Source organism: Cavia porcellus, unplaced genomic scaffold, assembly GCF_034190915.1.
Source record: "Cavia porcellus strain 051 isolate PalLab524CR breed Dunkin Hartley unplaced genomic scaffold, mCavPor4.1 scaffold_28, whole genome shotgun sequence".
NCBI classification, from domain to species: domain Eukaryota; kingdom Metazoa; phylum Chordata; class Mammalia; order Rodentia; family Caviidae; genus Cavia; species Cavia porcellus.
The window spans coordinates 46,953,982-46,970,981 of NW_026947511.1; the positions used below are offsets into that span (position 1 = coordinate 46,953,982).

A 17,000-nucleotide genomic window follows, 5' to 3' on the forward strand; every position below is an offset into this window, starting at 1 on the left:
TGGGGTGGGCCTCGGGCTGCAGCTGCCTCCAGCCCTGGCAGGCACATGGGGTGAGGCCTGCTGTCGGGACGCCTGGAGCCCTGCCCAAGAGAGCTGCGGTGTTGGCTCGGAGAGGGCACCACTGGCAGCGCCACCTGGACACTCAGCACAGGTGGCTGCCAGCCACCTGTGAATAAAACAGAGGGTTACACCAAGGCACTCTGCTGTCCTCAGAGCCCAGGGAGCAGTCGCTGTGGGCTGAGGTGGTTGTGTGTCCCCTGAGAGCTGAGCTAGCGGAGACGGCATGTGTCCTGTCCTCTGCTGGTTTACAACAGTACCCATTTGTCCCTGTTGGCCTGGGAAGTAAAGGAAACATCCATCCTTCGTGAACTAGAATCTATTAATTTATTTAAGGCAATTAATGAATTAGTTCCAGGGACAAAGGATTTATAAAACATTACACCAAAAGAAAAAAATAAGGCAAAAGATAGCCACTCTCAGGGGGCTCAGCCCTGTTCCCTGGGGTGTGAACTCCCCAGGAAGCCAGGGGGAGGGGCTCCAGACAGGCTCTGCATCTGCACGTGGCCCACAGCAGAGCAGGTCAGCGGGGCTGGCACGGCACCTCCAAATAAGTTAAATAAGAGCGAAAGTTCGAAAGTCCTTGGGCAGCGGCGTGCTGCCACCTCCCCCAGCGGCAGCCAGCAGCCGGAATGTAGTGTTAGAGTTGCCCGCCCGGCCACTCTCAGGGAGGGCTGGGAAGCGGTGTCCTACTTCCTGCTCGGAAGGACTTGTCTTTGTCTGAGGCATTAAGGTAAACTGAGTCTCTGAGGCTGCCGGTGCCAAGGCTCCCCCTCTTGGCTGGGCTCGAGGGTGTGGGGTACCTGGCAGAGTAGGAGGGCAGGCACCTCACATTGGGAGTCTGGTGGGCAGCTGAGCGGTCAGCAGAGACAGGCAGCGTTTCCAGCTGGTCCCGGGACGCGGGTCCCCTCCGGGCCTTCGTGGGCTCTCAGCGGCTCATGCAGTTCTGGACGTCAACAAAGCCCAGGCGCTGCCTGCGTTTGCGCTGCTCCGTCATCTGGAGTCAAACGTGTCCAGTCAGGATGGGGGCACCCCAGTCCCCAGGGGCCCAGCTGGGCTGCAGCACAGATGTCAGCCTCACCCGCGTTCTCACTCAGCTCAACACAAACCCCTGGCCTGGCACAGCTGGGAGAGACCCTGCCTGTAAGAGGGGCCACCAATGCTATGGGCACCACCAGGGGCAGAGGCAGATGCTCTGGGCCAGGGGATCCCAGCAGCAGCAGTTGGATGCCTGAGCCTCCTGTCACCACAGTGCCAACAGGGACCGCCTCCCTTGACCAGACTTGCTGGGGCTGCCCAGCCCCACTGGGACCCAGCAGGGGACCCCAGCACCCCCTGCCACTCGCAAGGCAGCGGGGGGCCGGGCAGGGGAGAGCACGCACCTGCTCCTTGAGCTCGTTGAGCTGGGCGGTGAGGTGGGACACCAGCTTCATGGTGGAGCCAAGCTTGTCCTGGAGGATGCGGATCTCGTTCTGCTCGCCCTCGCCCTCGCTGCTCACCAGGGACATGGCCCGCATCCTTGGGAACCAGTCCAGGTTCTTGTTCTGCAAGAGACTTGCGGCGTGAGCAGGCCTAGCCGAGCGGCAGTGCTGTGCTCTGGAAAGAGTGGTTCTGGGCCAGGCTGCCGCACCCTTGACAACATTCCTGGCCTCCATGGGTCATGGGAAAATCTGAATTGGCCACCTCCTGCTAGACGGTCCTTGGCCCTGTCAGCCCCATCTGTTGACTCCCGACACGGCGGTGCAGGGGACCTCCCCACCCAGACCCAGACCCAGGCCTCGAATCTCCTTCCTTCCGCCCACTCGCCCCACACCCCAGGAAGGGGTGAGTCAGAGAGCAGACTCAGCAGGACGGCACTGGCGAGGGCTGGCATCTGACACATCGTCACTTCGAGGCTAAGCCATGTCCCCAGGACACCAAGCAGTTTCTTGGTCTTTGTTACAACTGACAAGGCACCCAAGAACCCCATACCCAAGAGCATCCAGGGACAGCCGTCATGCTTGGTGCCAACAGGTTTGCCCTGGTTTGCCTGCCCGAAACCATGACACAAGGCCACTCGCACACAGCAGCTGGCAGCTGGCAAGGTGTGCAGAGCTGGGGGCTGGTCCAGCTGCCGCTCACCTCCAGCTGCTTCCAACAAGTGTCCACAGCTGTCTGCCCCTCAGGCCTCCCAGGACTGCGTGGACAGATGGGTCACTCTGCCAGCACCCAGGAGGCGGGGAGCTGAGGCCCTCTCACACCTTGATCATCTGCGCCACGTAGCTCTCGGGGCCCGTGTAGTCTGTCTTGTTCTTCACGCGCACCAGCACGATGAAGTGCAGGTAGCTCCACATGTTGTGCTCCAGCTTGATGTGCTCCTCAAAGGACACTGTCTTGTTGTCGAACTTGTCCCTCTCCAGACCTGAGGGGCGGTGGGGGGTGAGAAGGCCTCAGCCTCGGGAGCCTCACAGGGCCCCTTGGGGGAGGGGATCATTGTTCTCATGATAGACAGCACCGGGCAGCCTGGGTCACCGTGTCTAAGGTGCCAGCCACTGCACCGTACAGACCCTGCCATGCCCAGCTGTAGCCCTCCTGCAGTGGCTGCTGGGGACCCTGTGTGCAGTGCTACCCTTCCCAGTGGGTGCGGGGCCTGTTCTGTGGGCAATAGAGAAGCACTGGCTGGAGACCCGAAGCTCAAGGCCCGCACAGCACTGCCCCTTCCCACGTCCACCTGTCCCTAGGCTCAGGCACAGGCACAGCCTCCCTGGCCGTGGCCGCCCTGGCCTGCAGGGGCCGGGCCTCACCGCAGATGAAGCACGTGGTCTTGAGAATCTCCTCCTTCTTCTGCTTCTCGCTGCGCAGGTCGGCAAAGGTGTCAATGATGACCCCAAAGATGAGGTTCAGCACAATGATGATGACGATGAAGAAGAAGAGCAGGTCGTACACCACGCGGGCGGGGAACAGGGACTCCTGCGGGGCAAGACAGCAAGGCTGGGCCCAGGGTCCCTGGGCCCGGCAAGACAGGACAGGACAGGCAGCTGGGGCGGACCGAGCCAGGTCCCAGATGGTGAGGCTGCCTCTCGGAGCTGACTCAGCCTCACGCCTTGCCTTGGCTGCGGAGACCGGAAACTGGGGAGCCCCTGCCTGACTCACACCTCCCGGCCCCTGGGCCAGGTCTGGCTGCCAGAGTCTCAGCCTCTGGTGAGCTGGGAGGAAGAGGGAGGTGCGAGCGACCTGGCAGTCAGCCGGGGGAAGGCCAGAAAAGCGGCCTCACAAGTTGGGGTGTCCACACTGAAGGTCGAGGGGCACCGGTGGGTCCCAAGCACAGGCCGCTCCCTCTCACAGCCCCCACCTGGACAGGGCACACTCACATCCTTGGAGGGCTTGCGGAGGATGTCGCCCACGCCGCCACCATTGCGCAGCCCGTGGTTCATGACAGTAACAATGCACATCAGCAGGGTGTCACAGGCCCGCTCCATGCTGTCCGCCGCCTCGTCCTCTGTGAATGGACAGTGTCCTCAGACCCAGGCCACCGGCCTAGGCCCGCCCTGCCTCCCAGATCCCCCCAATATCCTCACCACCTTCGGGGACCTCGGGTACGGCGACCTCTGCCACACAGTCCAACTTGTCCCCACTGCATGTGCCCACAAACGTGGCAGCTCCATGTGGCACTCCCAGGGGGCTGGCTGGAGGGGTAGAGACAAAGTCACCAGGAGGACCGAGGGCCTGGCCTGTCACCCTCCTAGGGTGCCCCAGGAGGCCTTGCTTGGTCCTGCCTGCCCCCACTCCATCTGGCTGCAGAGCAAGCGCTTCCTGCCTCTGTATCCTGCGCCAGGCTAAGAGCAGGAACGAGCTGATCGCTGAAGCCGGGGCCCAGCACACAGGCAGGACCTCGCTCTCCCCAGAACCCAGCGGGAGTCACCTGTCCAGCCCTGGGCTCACCCACACCTGCCCCCAGAAGGAAGCTCCGGACCTCGGGAGTGGTTGCCAGGCAGCCGGTCCACCTCCAGGATGAAGTCGTCCTTGAGGAAGAGGAAGCCCACGATGGAGAAGAGGTAGACGAGGATGAGGGCCAGCAGGGCGGTCAGCAGGATGGAGCGGCCGTTGCGGGTCACACTTTTGATAACGTTGAACAAGGTCTCCTCACGATAGATGAGGTCAAAGAGCTGCCAGGCAGGGATAAAGCATTGAGGGCCCATCCAGACCCCTCCCCAGGACACTGCCTGACCACCACAGGCTGCTCTGGGCGTCTGTACTCATGCAGGAACAGCTGGCAGAAGCTGGAGCTCCAGGGCCAGCAGTGGTGTGTGGGGTGGCATGAGTGGGTAGGTACCAGCCATGGGAGCGGATGGCAACTGCCGGTGCCCTGCCAAGCACCAGGACCGTCCTGAGCGCTTTTTTTGAGTAGCTCCTCTCATCTCCACAGTTATTCTGGAAGGTAGAGGCTACTATTCTCCATTTCACAGATGGAGAGACTGAGGCACAAGGCAGTGAAGAAACACCCAGTGTTACACAGCCCGGAGATGTCAAGCTGGATGCAAAGCCGTGGAGAGATGGGGCGGGCGGGGCCCAGAGAGGCCTGAGGGCCTTGAGGGCTGGACTGGGGTCAGGCGGAAGAGGACTGAAAACCCACTGCTCCTGGAGCAGCAGAGGCTCAGACTGGCGCCTGAGTGCCCCACCCAGCCCCGGCCGCGCGGTGGGCTCACCAGGATGCTGTAGAAGAGCTCGTGGGCGAAGAGGCCCAGGACACTCGTGAGGATGTAGCCCACATGGTACAGGAACTCCATGTCCATGACCATGGCCTTGTAGCCCCGGATGAAGGTGCCACGGTTGCCCACGAAGCTCACCACGAACACGATCTTGTTGGTCAGCTGGGTGAGGCAGGACACTGGGTCGGTGCCCGGCAGGCACCCCAACCTTCCACCCTGCCACAGTGCCTCTCCAGTGCCAGCCAGAGCATGGACCCCCACAGTCAGTCAGGAAAGGGCCCCGGCTCAAGGCACCCTGCGCCCAGCTGTCCAGAAACTGTCCTCACCCCCAGATCTGCACTGCCCCCATGTCCCATGCCTCTGGATGGTGAGGAGCAGCGCGGTGTCCGCAGCAGCCCTGTGGTTCCCACCTGCCCACCTGTAGTCGGGGCTGCCCCCAGCTATGGTCTACAAGGAGCTTGGGTGTGACCCGGGGCTCAGAGCTACCAGGGGGGCTCCCCCCACTCACATTGAGGGTGCCCAGGATGTTGAGCGTGGGCCCGATGCCCAGGTAGTAGATGGAGCGCAGGAGGAGCGCCACGATGAGGGGGCGGATGCTGTAGCGCTTGGTGAACAGCGCGGCAATGGAGAAGCAGATGAGGATCCAGAACAGCAGCGAGATGAGCGGGGAGCCCAGTACGCCTGTGGGGCAGGAAGGCCGGCCGCGGGGCTCACCACAGCCCAGAGCAGTCCGCCAGACCCCGAGAGGCCTCGTTCCTGGGAGCCTTGCGTACTGTCTTCCCAGCCCCACTCCTGCATCTGGAGGCCTACGGGGCGCACCCTGTGCAGCTGCTACGGCCACTCCTGGTTCCTGGCTCACACCTGCGTGCACCTTGGGCGGCCCTCACCTGTGGACGAGGTCCTCACCTGTGGACGCGCCCTCCACGTACGGGTAGAAGAAGGCGATGATGATGTTGATGAACACGGCCAGGTTGAAGGAGATGCTGCCCCACAGGGTCATGCGGCGGGAGAACCAGTAGATCAGCGGCATGCCTGGGGGAGGGGACATGCTGGCATGGGGTCCCTGAGGCCCTCTGCCCACCAGAGGGGCTCTGCTGCCCTCACAGGATCCCCTTCTGGGGGGAGGTGTGATCAGAAGACCCTCGCCTAGGGCAGGGGTGGAGCCAGGCACCCAGCGGCTGGAAGCCAGGGAGGCGCAAAAGCGTCATCCGGGGACCCTGCGCGCTGCCCTCCGCCCGGTGCTCACTGCGGAGCTTGCGCTGCCACTCCATCTCGTTGTGCAGGAAGGAGGACTGGTCGAAGAAGTCGCTCACTTTGCTGCCCTGCTCGTCCTGCTCCGTGGTGGTGAAGAGCCGGTGCTTGGTCTCCTCCGTCAGGAACTGGCAGATGGCAGGCACCGGAAACACGATCTGCTCCATGCTGCGGTCCTGCCGCACGATCTGGTGCATGGGGACACGGTCACACCTGGCCAAGGCCCTCGCTCGCTTGCCCCAGCCCCACGCCCCGGATCTGCACCTCGATCTGAGACGTGTGGTTCTCATAGTAAGCCAGTGGGTCTTCCTCTTCCTCCTGCGCCGGCACTGAGGACTTGAGCATCTGTGACAGCTGCTTGTTGTTGAGGCTGAGCTGAAGTCGCAGAGGGCCCCAGGTCACACCAGACACCCCACTGCCAGGGACAGCCCCAGAGCCCCCACTGCCAGGCCTGAGCTCCACGGCAAACCCCACAAAGGAAGTGACCGCCCCAAGCCGGCCAGGCCACGCCCACCCAACCGGGACTGGGCTCAGGCGCCAAACAGGACTGGGAGGGCCCGGGCTGGCCCGCAGGACAATCTGAGACCTGCTGATGTACGGCCTGGAACCTGCTGGAAGCTCCCAGGCCCATGCAGGCCATGCTTCCCACTCTCCTCCAAGCCCAGCCCCTCAAACCTTGCCCAACTCAGATCCGAGCTCCCCATTCTGCCTTGGGGGCAGCCCACCCCAGATTCCCACAGACCCTCGCATCTCAGCTCTGGCCTCATCCCCGCCCTCGGGTGGAACCCTAGCTCCATTCCTCAGATACCAGCCCATCAGTCTCCATCAGGCCACGCCCCCAGTCTAAGTCCTGCCCTGCTCCCAGCCTCACCCCTGCAGCACCCACCATGGAAGAGATACCCTCGGCCTCCTCCTCCTGGATGCGCTTCACCGGCTTCAGCAGGTGCTGCAGCTGTTTGTTGTGCCTGGAAAGCTGGGGAAGGCAGCGGAGTCGTGGGGCGGGGCCGGCATGGGGCGGGGCCTCCGAAGGGGAGGGGCTTCAGGAAGGGGCGGGGCTCGGGCACCTACCTGCAGTGCCAGAATGTAGATGTTGTGCCCCACTTCTCGTGGGCTCACCTCCGAGTTCTCACGCTCTTCCTCCTGCACGTAGGCCTTCTTGATGACATCCACCTGCAGGGCAGCACCTGCTCGAACGTAGGCTCCCTGGGCAGCAGGGCCCGCTGGACTCGCCCCTTCCCAGTACATCTGCCAGCCCATCCTCCGGCCTGCTGCCCCCCCAGACTGACCAGCTCCTGCGGCCGCAGGCTGATGAGGATGCGCTCTGCGTTTTCACTGTCATGCCGGCTCTCCATCAAGGCCAAGAGCAGCTTGGAAGCATTATCCTACAGGGTCCAGGGGACACAGGCTACAGGCTCAGGGCCCCCACTACGCACCCCACAACCTCCTCCTCTTGAAACTCCTGCTCCAAAGCCTGCCAAGACCTCCCACCCCAGGCTTGCTGAGAAGGGGCTGCATATCTAGCCACCCCCACCACACCCTGCGGCCCACACTCTCAATCCCAGATCCACGCGCAGTGCACCCAGGACGTGACCGCTTCCATAGTAAGTGTGTGCCTAGCATGACTGCTCACAGGCACTCGTGGAATACAGCATGTGTGTTACACATACGGAACCTGCATGCATCACCCCAAGCTCATGCACCCACAGAATGCCCACAGCACGCTCCACTGTGTGCACTCAGTACACAGGTCACGTGCGGACCACATTCCTGCCCTCCGCCAGCCCCACCTTGAGCTGCAGCACCAGGTCCATGCGGTATTTGCACAGGGGGCTGATGTCATTGAGGATCAGCGCGGTGATGATGTCTATGCCATTGGACTCGTGTGTCACGATGCAGGTCTGGCAGAAGGCAGTGGGGGGCCCAGCCCAGACTCCTCAGAACCCTGGTGGCCCAGAGCCTGCAGCCTCTGTCTCCCCACCCCAGCCACTGGGACCGCACATCCCCACGCCCACACTGCCCCGCAGCTGGGCCCTGGCGCACCTGGTTCTCATGGCAGGGGCCCTGGCAGTACTCCGTGAGAGTCTCCAAGGTCTGGGTGATGAGGCCCACGTTGTCCTCATTGATGTAGAGCCCCAGCAGCCCCAGGCCCCCGGTGGTGCTGCCGCACATGATGTCTAGGAACTGCAGCGTCTCGCACACCAGGTTGTAGTTGGTCTTGTTGTTCTGACAGCGCAGAAAGTTCTGCGGGGTGGATGTGGCATGGTGGGGTCCCGGCAGAAGCCCCAGGAGGAGTCTCAGGCCGGGGACTCAGCCAAGAGCAGCTGTGCCCAGCAGGCGGTGGGTGCCAGGTGCAGGGCGCACGCTCACCTGCAGGTCGCGGTTGTGGTTCTCGCACAGCAGCTGCAGGAAGCGCAGGATGGGCTGCATGATGAGCACTGAGGAGCCCATCTCATTGCTCTGCACGCGCTCGCTCATCTCGTGCCTCCCGCGCAGGCTGGGGCCCAGCGAGAATCCGGACGGGGAGCCGGGCATGGAGAAGGAGGCCACACGGCCTGTAGGTGCAGGGTGGGACCCGGTGACTGGGGCTGCTGGGAGCCTTCAGGCCCGGCCCTCCCCAGAGCGCCCCTGGTTCTGCACCCTGGGTCCCTCACCTTTGGCAGCGGGGTTGGCCGGCTCACGGTCCTCCCGCGGCTGGCCGCCCAGGTCGTTCATGTTCACAGCCACCGTGGACTTGGTCTCCTGCTGAGCCCGCTTCATGCGGTCGTGCAGCACCTTGAAGAAGCACTCAGACTTCTTGTCACTTGTCATCAGGTTATAGAAGGACTTCTGGAGGACAGGAAGACAGGAACAGCTCAGCACCCAGCCTGGCTCAGAGTGCAGGAACAGAGACCGAATACACGTGGCCCGTGTGCCCCAAAGATATGGAGGCCTGCAGGACACAGGGACACTTGCACCCCTGCCAAGGCTGGGGGAGTCGGGGTCGTCAGAAGTGGCCGGGTATAAGGGCCTGAATGAGGGTGAACCACCCAGGGCAGAGCTGGATCCCTGCACTACCTCCCAGCCCAGGCACTGCCTTTCCTCCTCTATGCACCCTGCACACAGCCAGAGGGATCCCCACGATATCTGAGCCCACCCCAAACCTGCAGCAGCTCCACCTCCCACAGAACAAAAGCCATGGCCTCAGTGCCCATGAGGCCAGGTGATGGCTGGGCACCTCCAATCCCAGGTCCTCTGTGCGCCCCAGCTTGCAGCCCTGCCCTCCGACCGCCCTGCCGGGTGAGCTTCTGTCTCTGTCCCTGTCCTGTCCATTCACAGCCCCACCTCCAAGCCCTGGCCTAAGCCTGCTCTCCACACTGCCTAGGGTCAACTGGGCTCCTGCATCCCCACTAGGGCACAGGCGCCAAGAGGACACAGATCTCAGCTCTGTCTTCTCAGATGGAACCCTCCGTGCCTAGAACTCTGTGGTGCAGGGCCAGGTGTCAGATGTGAGGGCTTTTGATGCAGGAGGCAGGGCCAAGCTGGTACCCAGGGCTGAGCGAATGCACAACAGATGGGGAGGCCTGCACCCACACCCCTCCCACAGGGGCCCCCCTCAGCAGGAAGTGCCCCCAAAGCCTGCTGCCGCCTCTCCCAGCCCACACCTGGGTCTCAGTGTTGCCCCCGTCCAGCAGGCGGATGGCCAGGCCAATACTCTCCTGGAAGATCTTCTCATTCTTGGTGCTGGTGATGAGGTCACACACCAGCTTGGTGGCCCCCTCCTTGTCCAGCCGGCACTGAGTGGCCCCGATCACTGACCAGTCTTGGTCCAGGCCTGGAGGTGGGGGGTTGCACTTGAGGGAGGGCTGCTGGGGTGGCGTAGGGGAGGCAGAGCCCAGGCCTGGGAGAAGAGGCCTTGGAAGCGGGGGCACGGCAGGCGGCACTGACCAGTGCCCATGGGGTCTGGGAGGTCCCCTCTCGAGCTGGACTTCCGGTTCTGGAGGTAGTTCTGCAGCAGCATCTTGCGGAGCTGATTGCCCTGGGGGTGGACAGGAGTGAGAGGCCCTGGAGACCCCTCGGCCGGGGCCCAGGCCACACGCCGCGCCCCCTGCCCGCTCACTCACCCGCTCCCCGTACTTGTTCTTCTTGAGCAGCATCTGCTGCAGGGTCCGCAGCACCTTCACGCACAGCTTCTCCTCCGACTCCATGAGGTCCTTGGTGTGCTGGATCAGTCTGGGGGGAGAGGCTCAGCCACCACTGTGCCCCCCCGCACCCCTCACCCAACCTGCAGGCCCCTCCTGGGCCCAGGCCGCCGTGTCCCCCTGCCCTGCACCCCACCCTGCTCACTTGGACAGGAAGCCGCCACTTTCGCAGCGCTGATGGGCCTCACTGCCCTCCAGGAAGAGCAGCTCAGGCCAGTGCAGGACGTCCACCAGCACGGATAGCTCGGCCTGCACCAGGGGCTTCAGCCGCTCCTCCAGAGCCGTGATGATGTCCTGGGGTGGGCAGGGCAGGTGGGGTCACTGCCAGCCAGAACCCCCTGGTGACGGCCATCACCCCACCAGTCCTCCTGGCTGAGGGCCTTGGCCAGGACTGCAGACCCCCCAGCAAAGCCTGTCCCCAGCCTGCCTCTGCTCTTGGTTACTCTGACTCGTGTGACCCGGGGCGAACTCTGCCCTCTCTCAGCCTCTGTCTCCCACGCTACTCCCCACAGCCTGGTACTTGCCAGGCAGGTGCTTACACCACTGAGCTAAGTCTCCAGCCCTACACTACTCCTCCTTACAGACCGGCCAGGCAGCCCAGAGTGGGGGGTGACATGAGGGGGTGCTTGCATATGAGTGGGGGCTCCAGACCCTCACCGCCCCTCCCCCACCAGCAGGCTCCCCGCCACCCCAAGCCCACAGGCCCACGCAGGAAGGACAGAACTCAGCCACAAGCTCAGCCACAAGGCCTACCCACCTGCAGCTTCTCAATGATGTTCTTGTAGTCCCACTGGTTGGCTGTGGGGGTGACGCGGGGGAAGGTCCGGGTGGCCGTCTTGTAGCTGGCGGCGTTGCGCTGTGCAGCTGCGGCACAGCTCGCCCCACTGCTGAGCAGGGAGCTGATGTGGGCATCCAGGTCCATGGGCAGCGAGATGGCCCGGCCCTTGGCTGGGGGAGACCGGACTCGGGTCAGCACACTGCACCGAGGCTGAGGACCCTACTGACTCCCACTCGAGGGACTGAGGTGCTCTGCTCCCTGCCTGGGGTAACAAGAAACTAGCTGGGCGTGGGGGCTCGTGCCTGTAAGCCCGGCATTCTGGGAGGCTGAGGCAGGAGGATGGCAGGTTGGAGCCCAGCTGGGGCAGTTTAGCAAGATCCGACTCAAAATGAAATGTAGTCTAAAGAGGCCTGGGGGTGTAACCCAGGGGGGAAGCTCTGTGTTCAATCCACAAAAACAGAGAGAAGAGAGGTGGGGAAGGAGGGAGAGAAAAGAAAGGGAAAGAAAAGAAAAAGGAGACAATACAGGCAATTTCTTTTTTTTTTTTTTTCATTACTTCTTTTTTTTTGTTTTGTTTTGTTTTTTTTTTTTTTTGTTTGTTTGTTTTTTTTGTCTTTTTCATTGGTACCGGGGATTGAACTCATGACCGCCTGCGTCCAAGGCAGGTGCTTATGCCGCTGAGCTAAATCCCCAGCCCCCAATACAGGCAATTTCTATCTTGATTCCCTGCCCTTCCTCCCTGCTCAGCTTCCCCTGCTGTCCCTAAAGCTGGCGAAGCCACCCTACTGCCCGGAACCGTGTGCAAACACAGAGCATAGCCCTTCGAGCTGGACAGTGCCACTCGGCTGTCCCCTCCAAGTGTAGACCCCACTGGAGAGGACCTGCTATGACCACCTGGGGCAGGTGACATGCCACCAACGGATGAGGCATGAAGTGTGAGGGCAGGCGCCCTGCAGCCTCAGGGTGCCAAGGGGACGGCTGGCGTACTTACCCACCATGGCGAGGGTTCGGATGCAGACCTCCACAGAGCCCTTGTGCTGCTGCTGCAGCCACGGGCACTCCAGCAGCCGCATGGTGGACTGCAGCAGCTGCACCACGATGGTCTGGTGCATCTGCAAGAAGCCACGCCACGCCCTGCTGCAGTTCAGGGACGCCCAGGGCCAGCGCTGAGGCCCTGAGGGTGGGGACACCGGGCCTTCAGCCACCACCCTGTTCCTCCCTGCCTGTTGGAAACCTGCCACTCTGTCTTTGCTGATTAAATGCTGTACACTGTCCCCTGCCACCCTGGGACGGACCTTCCCGTGTGACAGCACAGTGCCCCTGCCATTCCTGACCTGCAGGCACTGTGAGGCGATAAACGATTTTCTCAGCTGAACGTGGGGCGACTCATCACCCAGCTCAGGTAACCGATACACCTGTGTATCCCCACGTGCTGCCATGCAACCATGGCTCAGTGCTCAGCCTGCCCCTTACCCCAGGGCCAGCTGAGGCCAGCAGAGCTGCCTACCTGCAGCGAGGTACTGTTCTCCGAGAACGGGGAGCTGAAGAAGGCGTTGATGGTGTCCAGCACCACCGTCAGCACGTACTTCTCCAGGGCAGGGTCTGGCAGGCGCTTCTCCCGCCGGCTGCACACCTGGGGAGGAGCGGCCCCGGGTCAGGGCAGGCCCGGCTCCTGCCACTCCCACCCCCAGGGCCCGGGACGCACCCGCGCCATGTCCAGCGTGAAGCTCTCAAAGAGGGTCCAGATGTGGTTGCTGGTGTAGATCTCCTTCATCTCCACCTCCGTGTCCACGTAGCAGTGGTTCACGAAGTTCACATAGGCCATCTTCACCTGGGCACAGGGTGCAGGTCGGGCACACTCAGGGCCATGCGAGGTCCCCACTCCCGTGCTGCCCTATGCCTGGGCCCCGTCCGCCTCCCCAGCCTCCCTGCCACCCTACCTCGGTGATGCAGTCCTCGTGGGTCACCACGGACACAACGTCCTCCAGCGGCAGCAAGGACGTGCACTTGATCTCCGTGTAGACGTTCTTGCCCTCGGCACAGGCGGCCAGCAGGTCCACCAGGGAGATGTGGTACATGAGGGGGCTGTGGTCCTCCACGCCGTCTCGGGCGGCCTTCATCATCTCCAGCAGGTGGGCCAGCGAGGCCTTGTCATTGTAGAACACGACCACGTCGTCGCCCGCGTTGGTCAGCTGTAGGGGGCACAGGCGGCAGACCCGAGTCTGGCTGCAGTGGTCTCCGCTGCTCTGCACTTGGTTACCCCGGAGAGGCTGGGGCTCTGCCTTAAGGAAAGGCTTCCCTGCCTGAGTGGGGGCTCCAGCAGAGACACCAGGACCCCTCCATGTCACCCCCGCCAGCCGGTCCCTGTCCCCGCACCCCGGACTCCAGCATAGATTTTTGTTTTTTCTGGAGTTTTCTTGGTACTAGGGATTGACCCCAGGGCCTTTGCAGTGAGCTACCTCCCCAGCCCTTTTCATGTTTTATTTTGATGCTAAGCTGAAGATGCCCAGGCTAGATTTAAACTCTCCACTGCCTGCCTCAGCCTCCCAGCGTGCTGCAATTACAGGGTTCAACAGGGCACCCCGCCCAGGTGCAGAATTTACACTCCATGGCACACGCCCTGCCCTTCCAGGGCAGTGGGCTGTGCGGTCCCCCGCGTGTCCCTGGTGTCCCCAGGCTCGCTCTCCCCCCTCCCCACCCACCAGCGCTGGCCCATGGCCCTGCTGGGCCCTCACCTCAGTCATGATCATGTCCTGGCACTTCTTGACGTACTTGCCCTCGGCCTTGATGACGGTGTGCAGGAAGTCCAGGTACTGCACGTGGCGCCCGTGCGTGGCCAGCAGGTGCACGAAGTGCTGCAGCACGGGCTCGCCCACCTCGGAGCACAGCTGGTAGTTGTTCAGGAAGATGTGCTGCATGGTCTCAGCCTCCAGCAGCTGCAGACGGGCGGGGGCAGGTGTCAGAACAGGGCCCGGCGCCACCTCCCGCGCTGCGTCCTGCGCCCTGCCTCTCACCCCTGGCGTGAGGAAGAGGTGCAGGTGCTTGTGCAGCAGGGCCTGGTTGCCCGGGTTGCCGGCGCAGAACTTCTGCAGGAACTGGTGCGTGTAGCGCAGGATCTCCAGCATCTTAGCGTCTCCCTGCACAGCCCAGGAGAAAGTGCTGGGCTCACCCAGCTCTCGGGGAGGCGCGGCCAGGGCTTGGAGGGGCCGGGCGGGAAAAGGACGAGGGGCACGGGCCAGAGTCCAAGGAGGCCTCAACTGCACTGAGGGCCAAGTGAGGCGAGGCCAGGGCAGGGGAGGCCGGGTGCGGATGAGGCCACTAGGGTAGCACTGACTCGGGGAGGCTGGGGGAGCCGCAGCAAACCACGGTCCCAGGCTCAGAGTCAGGAGGAGGCTAAGCTTGGACTCAGGCCCCTGGGGAAGCAGGGTACAGGTCCAGACAGAGGGTCCTTTCAAGGCCAGCACCAGGGACTGGAATACAGTGTGGGTTGGGTCAGGCTTCAAGGTGGAGCTCCTTGGGGGTCACAAGTCAAAGGCCAAGGTCACCTTGTCGTAGGGGATCTGCAGCAGGTCCAGCATGACCTTGTGGGCATCCATGTTCTTCAGAAGCCGCTGCTGCTTCTTCCGCATCTGCTCCCCAACACCACACATCTTGTTCAGCCGCTCCAGGATCTGGGGGGAGGCAAGTGAGCGAGGCCCTCCCTCCCCACTGGCTCCCCAATCCCAGGCCACCCCTTCACACCGCAGGGTAAGGGGTCACGCAGCTCAGTCAGCTCACCATAGCCGGCCAAGGAGGCACCGACAACGCAATTCCACCCACCCATAAAAGTAAATAGAACAATAGGACGGCAAAGTGGAATTTCATTAAGTTCCCTTGGTTTTAAAATGATTCCATCCAGCCCTGGCAGAGCTGCTGGTAACAGGCCAGGGAAGCTGGAGACCTGGAAGGGGCCCTGCAGAGCCCGCCACCGGCCCTGCCAGCCACTCACGCCTTTGACGATCTGATAGTTCTCGCTGCCCTTCTCCCCGGTGGCCTCCTCGTCTGCAGGCCCCTGGGGACAGAGGCTCTGGTCAGGGTCACACTGGGCCCCTGGGGCGGCCGCCCCACCCCGGCTCCCTGCCCCCGAGCACACCTCCTTCTTGTCCTTGGCAGTGGCCGCCTCGCCCTCCTCGCCCTTGCCGCTGCCCTTCTTGTCCACCCACAGCTCTGACTTCTCCACCATGGTCCGCAGCCGGTCCAGCTCCGACTTGATCACCTTGTAGTTCTCCACATCCTGAGCCGAGATCAGGAGCTGCACCTGCAGGTGGGGGCGGCTGGCTCGTTGATGGGCACCCCAGCTTCACAGTGACTCGCCCAGTGCTCTCCCTGGGCTGGGTGTCACCCTACCACCACCCAGTCCTCCATGTTTATAGTCCTGCTGAAAGGTCACCACCTCCAGGAAGCTTTCCCTGATGGCCTGCAGCCACCCCGCACTCCCTGCCCTGAGCTGCCACATGATCTGGCTCCCCGTCACCTATAAGCCCGTCCTGTGCTTACACTGGGATCACTGGGCACTGGCAGAGAGGGACCTGAACCCCAGCTGGGCCTGTGTCTGATGCCCATCTTCCCCACTCACGGCTAAAAGACCATGGAGGAAACTCCCTGAGCCTGTATCTGCCCCCGGCCCCCAGGGACTGTGGGAACCCCAGGCGGCAGTGGAGGTGCAAAGCCAGTGCCGGCCACAGGGAGCCCTGGCCAAGAGCCAGCGGCAGGTACCACAAGCTGCTCACACAGAGCCATCGGAGGGCAGGACACCACGGTGACGAACCCCAGGGTTTCAGCAGGATGCACACCGGGCCCCCACAGCTCTTAACGCAGCAGCACTTGCTGACCACGAGGGCCAGAGCCCACCATGTCCCCATGGTCACCTGCTTGAAGGTGTGCATGGCCTCCTGGCGCTGGCTAAAGTGCTTAAAGAGCAGCTGCAGGGCACCCGAGACGAGCGGCGCGTAGTCGTGCATCGTGAGGTGGATGAGCACACGCAGGAAGGTGCGGCCGCCCTCGTCGTCCACCTCCAGCATGCTGCTGGTCTTCCTGCGGGGTGCGGGGGCAGGCATGGGCGGGGCGCTCTCTGCAGCCCCTCGTGTCACCCTGGACTAAGCACCTAAAACAGGGACCTCTTCCTAGGGGACGCCGAGGCCGTCACCTACACCAACCCCCCACGCACAGAGGTGAGCAAACATCTGTCTTTACCAATCCATGGGCCAAATGCAGCCCTGCCTTCAATGAGGTCCGAGTACACCCACAGAGTCTCCCCAGCAGAGGACTGTCCCCAGCACCGTGAGCCTCCCTTTCCACCTCCACTCCCCAGGGTCGGTTCTAATGGCACCCAGGGGCGAAGCTTGTGTATCACTACAGCTTCCCGTTTGCGTCCTCCATATTGTGACAGCCATGGCTTGATGTCACCAGGCCCTCTGGGATGTCCTGGGCTTTACTGTATTAATTTCTCCAATGCCTTATGAGAAGGGGTCTTGGCCATGCTGGATACCCACAAAGGTCAGGGCACAGACTTGGCCTCTCAGGGCGGCGATCGGGCACACAACTCCACCCCTCCTCCCTGCTGCAGGACAGGGGACATCTGTCCAGCTGGGTCCCCAAGCCCGGCTGCAGAGGCAAGGAATATCTAGGCAGCCCCCAGGGACCACCAGCCCAGGTCAGCACCACCACCCAGCCCAACCTCCCCGGGCCTCACCCCACACCGAACATGGCCTCCGCCTGCTCCCCGATGCGGTCCAGGTTCATGTTAGCAGCTGCGGGGGACAAGAGGGGCAGATGAGGCACAGGGTTGGCCCACATCCAGGAAAGGAGGGGAGCAGAGAGAACCCCGAGGCACCCCCTCACTTGCCAGCCTAGCAGCCCCTTAGCTGGCCATGTCCAGGACAGATGCAGCCAGAATCTCCACAGCCCGGCCACCGGGAGGTAGGTGAGCTGGGTCCTGGTCTGGTTCAGCTATGACTTTGGATAAATCCTTGTGCCTGTCTGGGCTCAGTTCCCCCTATTAGGGGTGGA

General features: G+C 62.8%; 1 protein-coding gene across 2 annotated transcripts in view; it reads right to left on the reverse strand.

Annotated features, from left to right (window-relative positions):
- Nucleotides 1-365: 365 nt before the first annotated feature.
- Itpr3 (inositol 1,4,5-trisphosphate receptor type 3) overlaps nucleotides 366-17,000 on the reverse strand; it is a 51,116-nt gene continuing 34,481 nt past the window's right edge. Inside the window, exons 24-58 of one of the 2 annotated variants that reach the window (XM_003473915.5) lie at nucleotides 16,684-16,741; nucleotides 15,860-16,025; nucleotides 15,085-15,249; nucleotides 14,941-15,003; nucleotides 14,498-14,623; nucleotides 13,967-14,089; nucleotides 13,688-13,888; nucleotides 12,893-13,144; nucleotides 12,658-12,783; nucleotides 12,460-12,585; nucleotides 11,944-12,064; nucleotides 10,932-11,122; nucleotides 10,320-10,468; nucleotides 10,097-10,205; nucleotides 9,921-10,011; nucleotides 9,638-9,807; nucleotides 8,648-8,822; nucleotides 8,364-8,548; nucleotides 8,037-8,237; nucleotides 7,784-7,894; nucleotides 7,283-7,378; nucleotides 7,065-7,166; nucleotides 6,883-6,969; nucleotides 6,261-6,371; nucleotides 5,992-6,184; nucleotides 5,652-5,777; nucleotides 5,254-5,426; nucleotides 4,743-4,907; nucleotides 4,010-4,202; nucleotides 3,618-3,722; nucleotides 3,408-3,535; nucleotides 2,841-3,006; nucleotides 2,298-2,458; nucleotides 1,440-1,601; nucleotides 366-1,054 (exon numbers count right to left, since the gene is read on the reverse strand). In XM_003473915.5, the coding sequence (XP_003473963.1) occupies nucleotides 986-1,054; nucleotides 1,440-1,601; nucleotides 2,298-2,458; nucleotides 2,841-3,006; nucleotides 3,408-3,535; nucleotides 3,618-3,722; nucleotides 4,010-4,202; nucleotides 4,743-4,907; nucleotides 5,254-5,426; nucleotides 5,652-5,777; nucleotides 5,992-6,184; nucleotides 6,261-6,371; nucleotides 6,883-6,969; nucleotides 7,065-7,166; nucleotides 7,283-7,378; nucleotides 7,784-7,894; nucleotides 8,037-8,237; nucleotides 8,364-8,548; nucleotides 8,648-8,822; nucleotides 9,638-9,807; nucleotides 9,921-10,011; nucleotides 10,097-10,205; nucleotides 10,320-10,468; nucleotides 10,932-11,122; nucleotides 11,944-12,064; nucleotides 12,460-12,585; nucleotides 12,658-12,783; nucleotides 12,893-13,144; nucleotides 13,688-13,888; nucleotides 13,967-14,089; nucleotides 14,498-14,623; nucleotides 14,941-15,003; nucleotides 15,085-15,249; nucleotides 15,860-16,025; nucleotides 16,684-16,741 (4,946 nt within the window). In that variant the 3' untranslated portion in view covers nucleotides 366-985. Of the gene's footprint in view, nucleotides 1,055-1,439; nucleotides 1,602-2,297; nucleotides 2,459-2,840; nucleotides 3,007-3,407; nucleotides 3,536-3,614; nucleotides 3,723-4,009; nucleotides 4,203-4,742; nucleotides 4,908-5,253; nucleotides 5,427-5,651; nucleotides 5,778-5,991; nucleotides 6,185-6,260; nucleotides 6,372-6,882; nucleotides 6,970-7,064; nucleotides 7,167-7,282; nucleotides 7,379-7,783; nucleotides 7,895-8,036; nucleotides 8,238-8,363; nucleotides 8,549-8,647; nucleotides 8,823-9,637; nucleotides 9,808-9,920; nucleotides 10,012-10,096; nucleotides 10,206-10,319; nucleotides 10,469-10,931; nucleotides 11,123-11,943; nucleotides 12,065-12,459; nucleotides 12,586-12,657; nucleotides 12,784-12,892; nucleotides 13,145-13,687; nucleotides 13,889-13,966; nucleotides 14,090-14,497; nucleotides 14,624-14,940; nucleotides 15,004-15,084; nucleotides 15,250-15,859; nucleotides 16,026-16,683; nucleotides 16,742-17,000 lie in introns of both variants that reach the window. The other variant, XM_013156712.2, reaches the window with a different exon arrangement.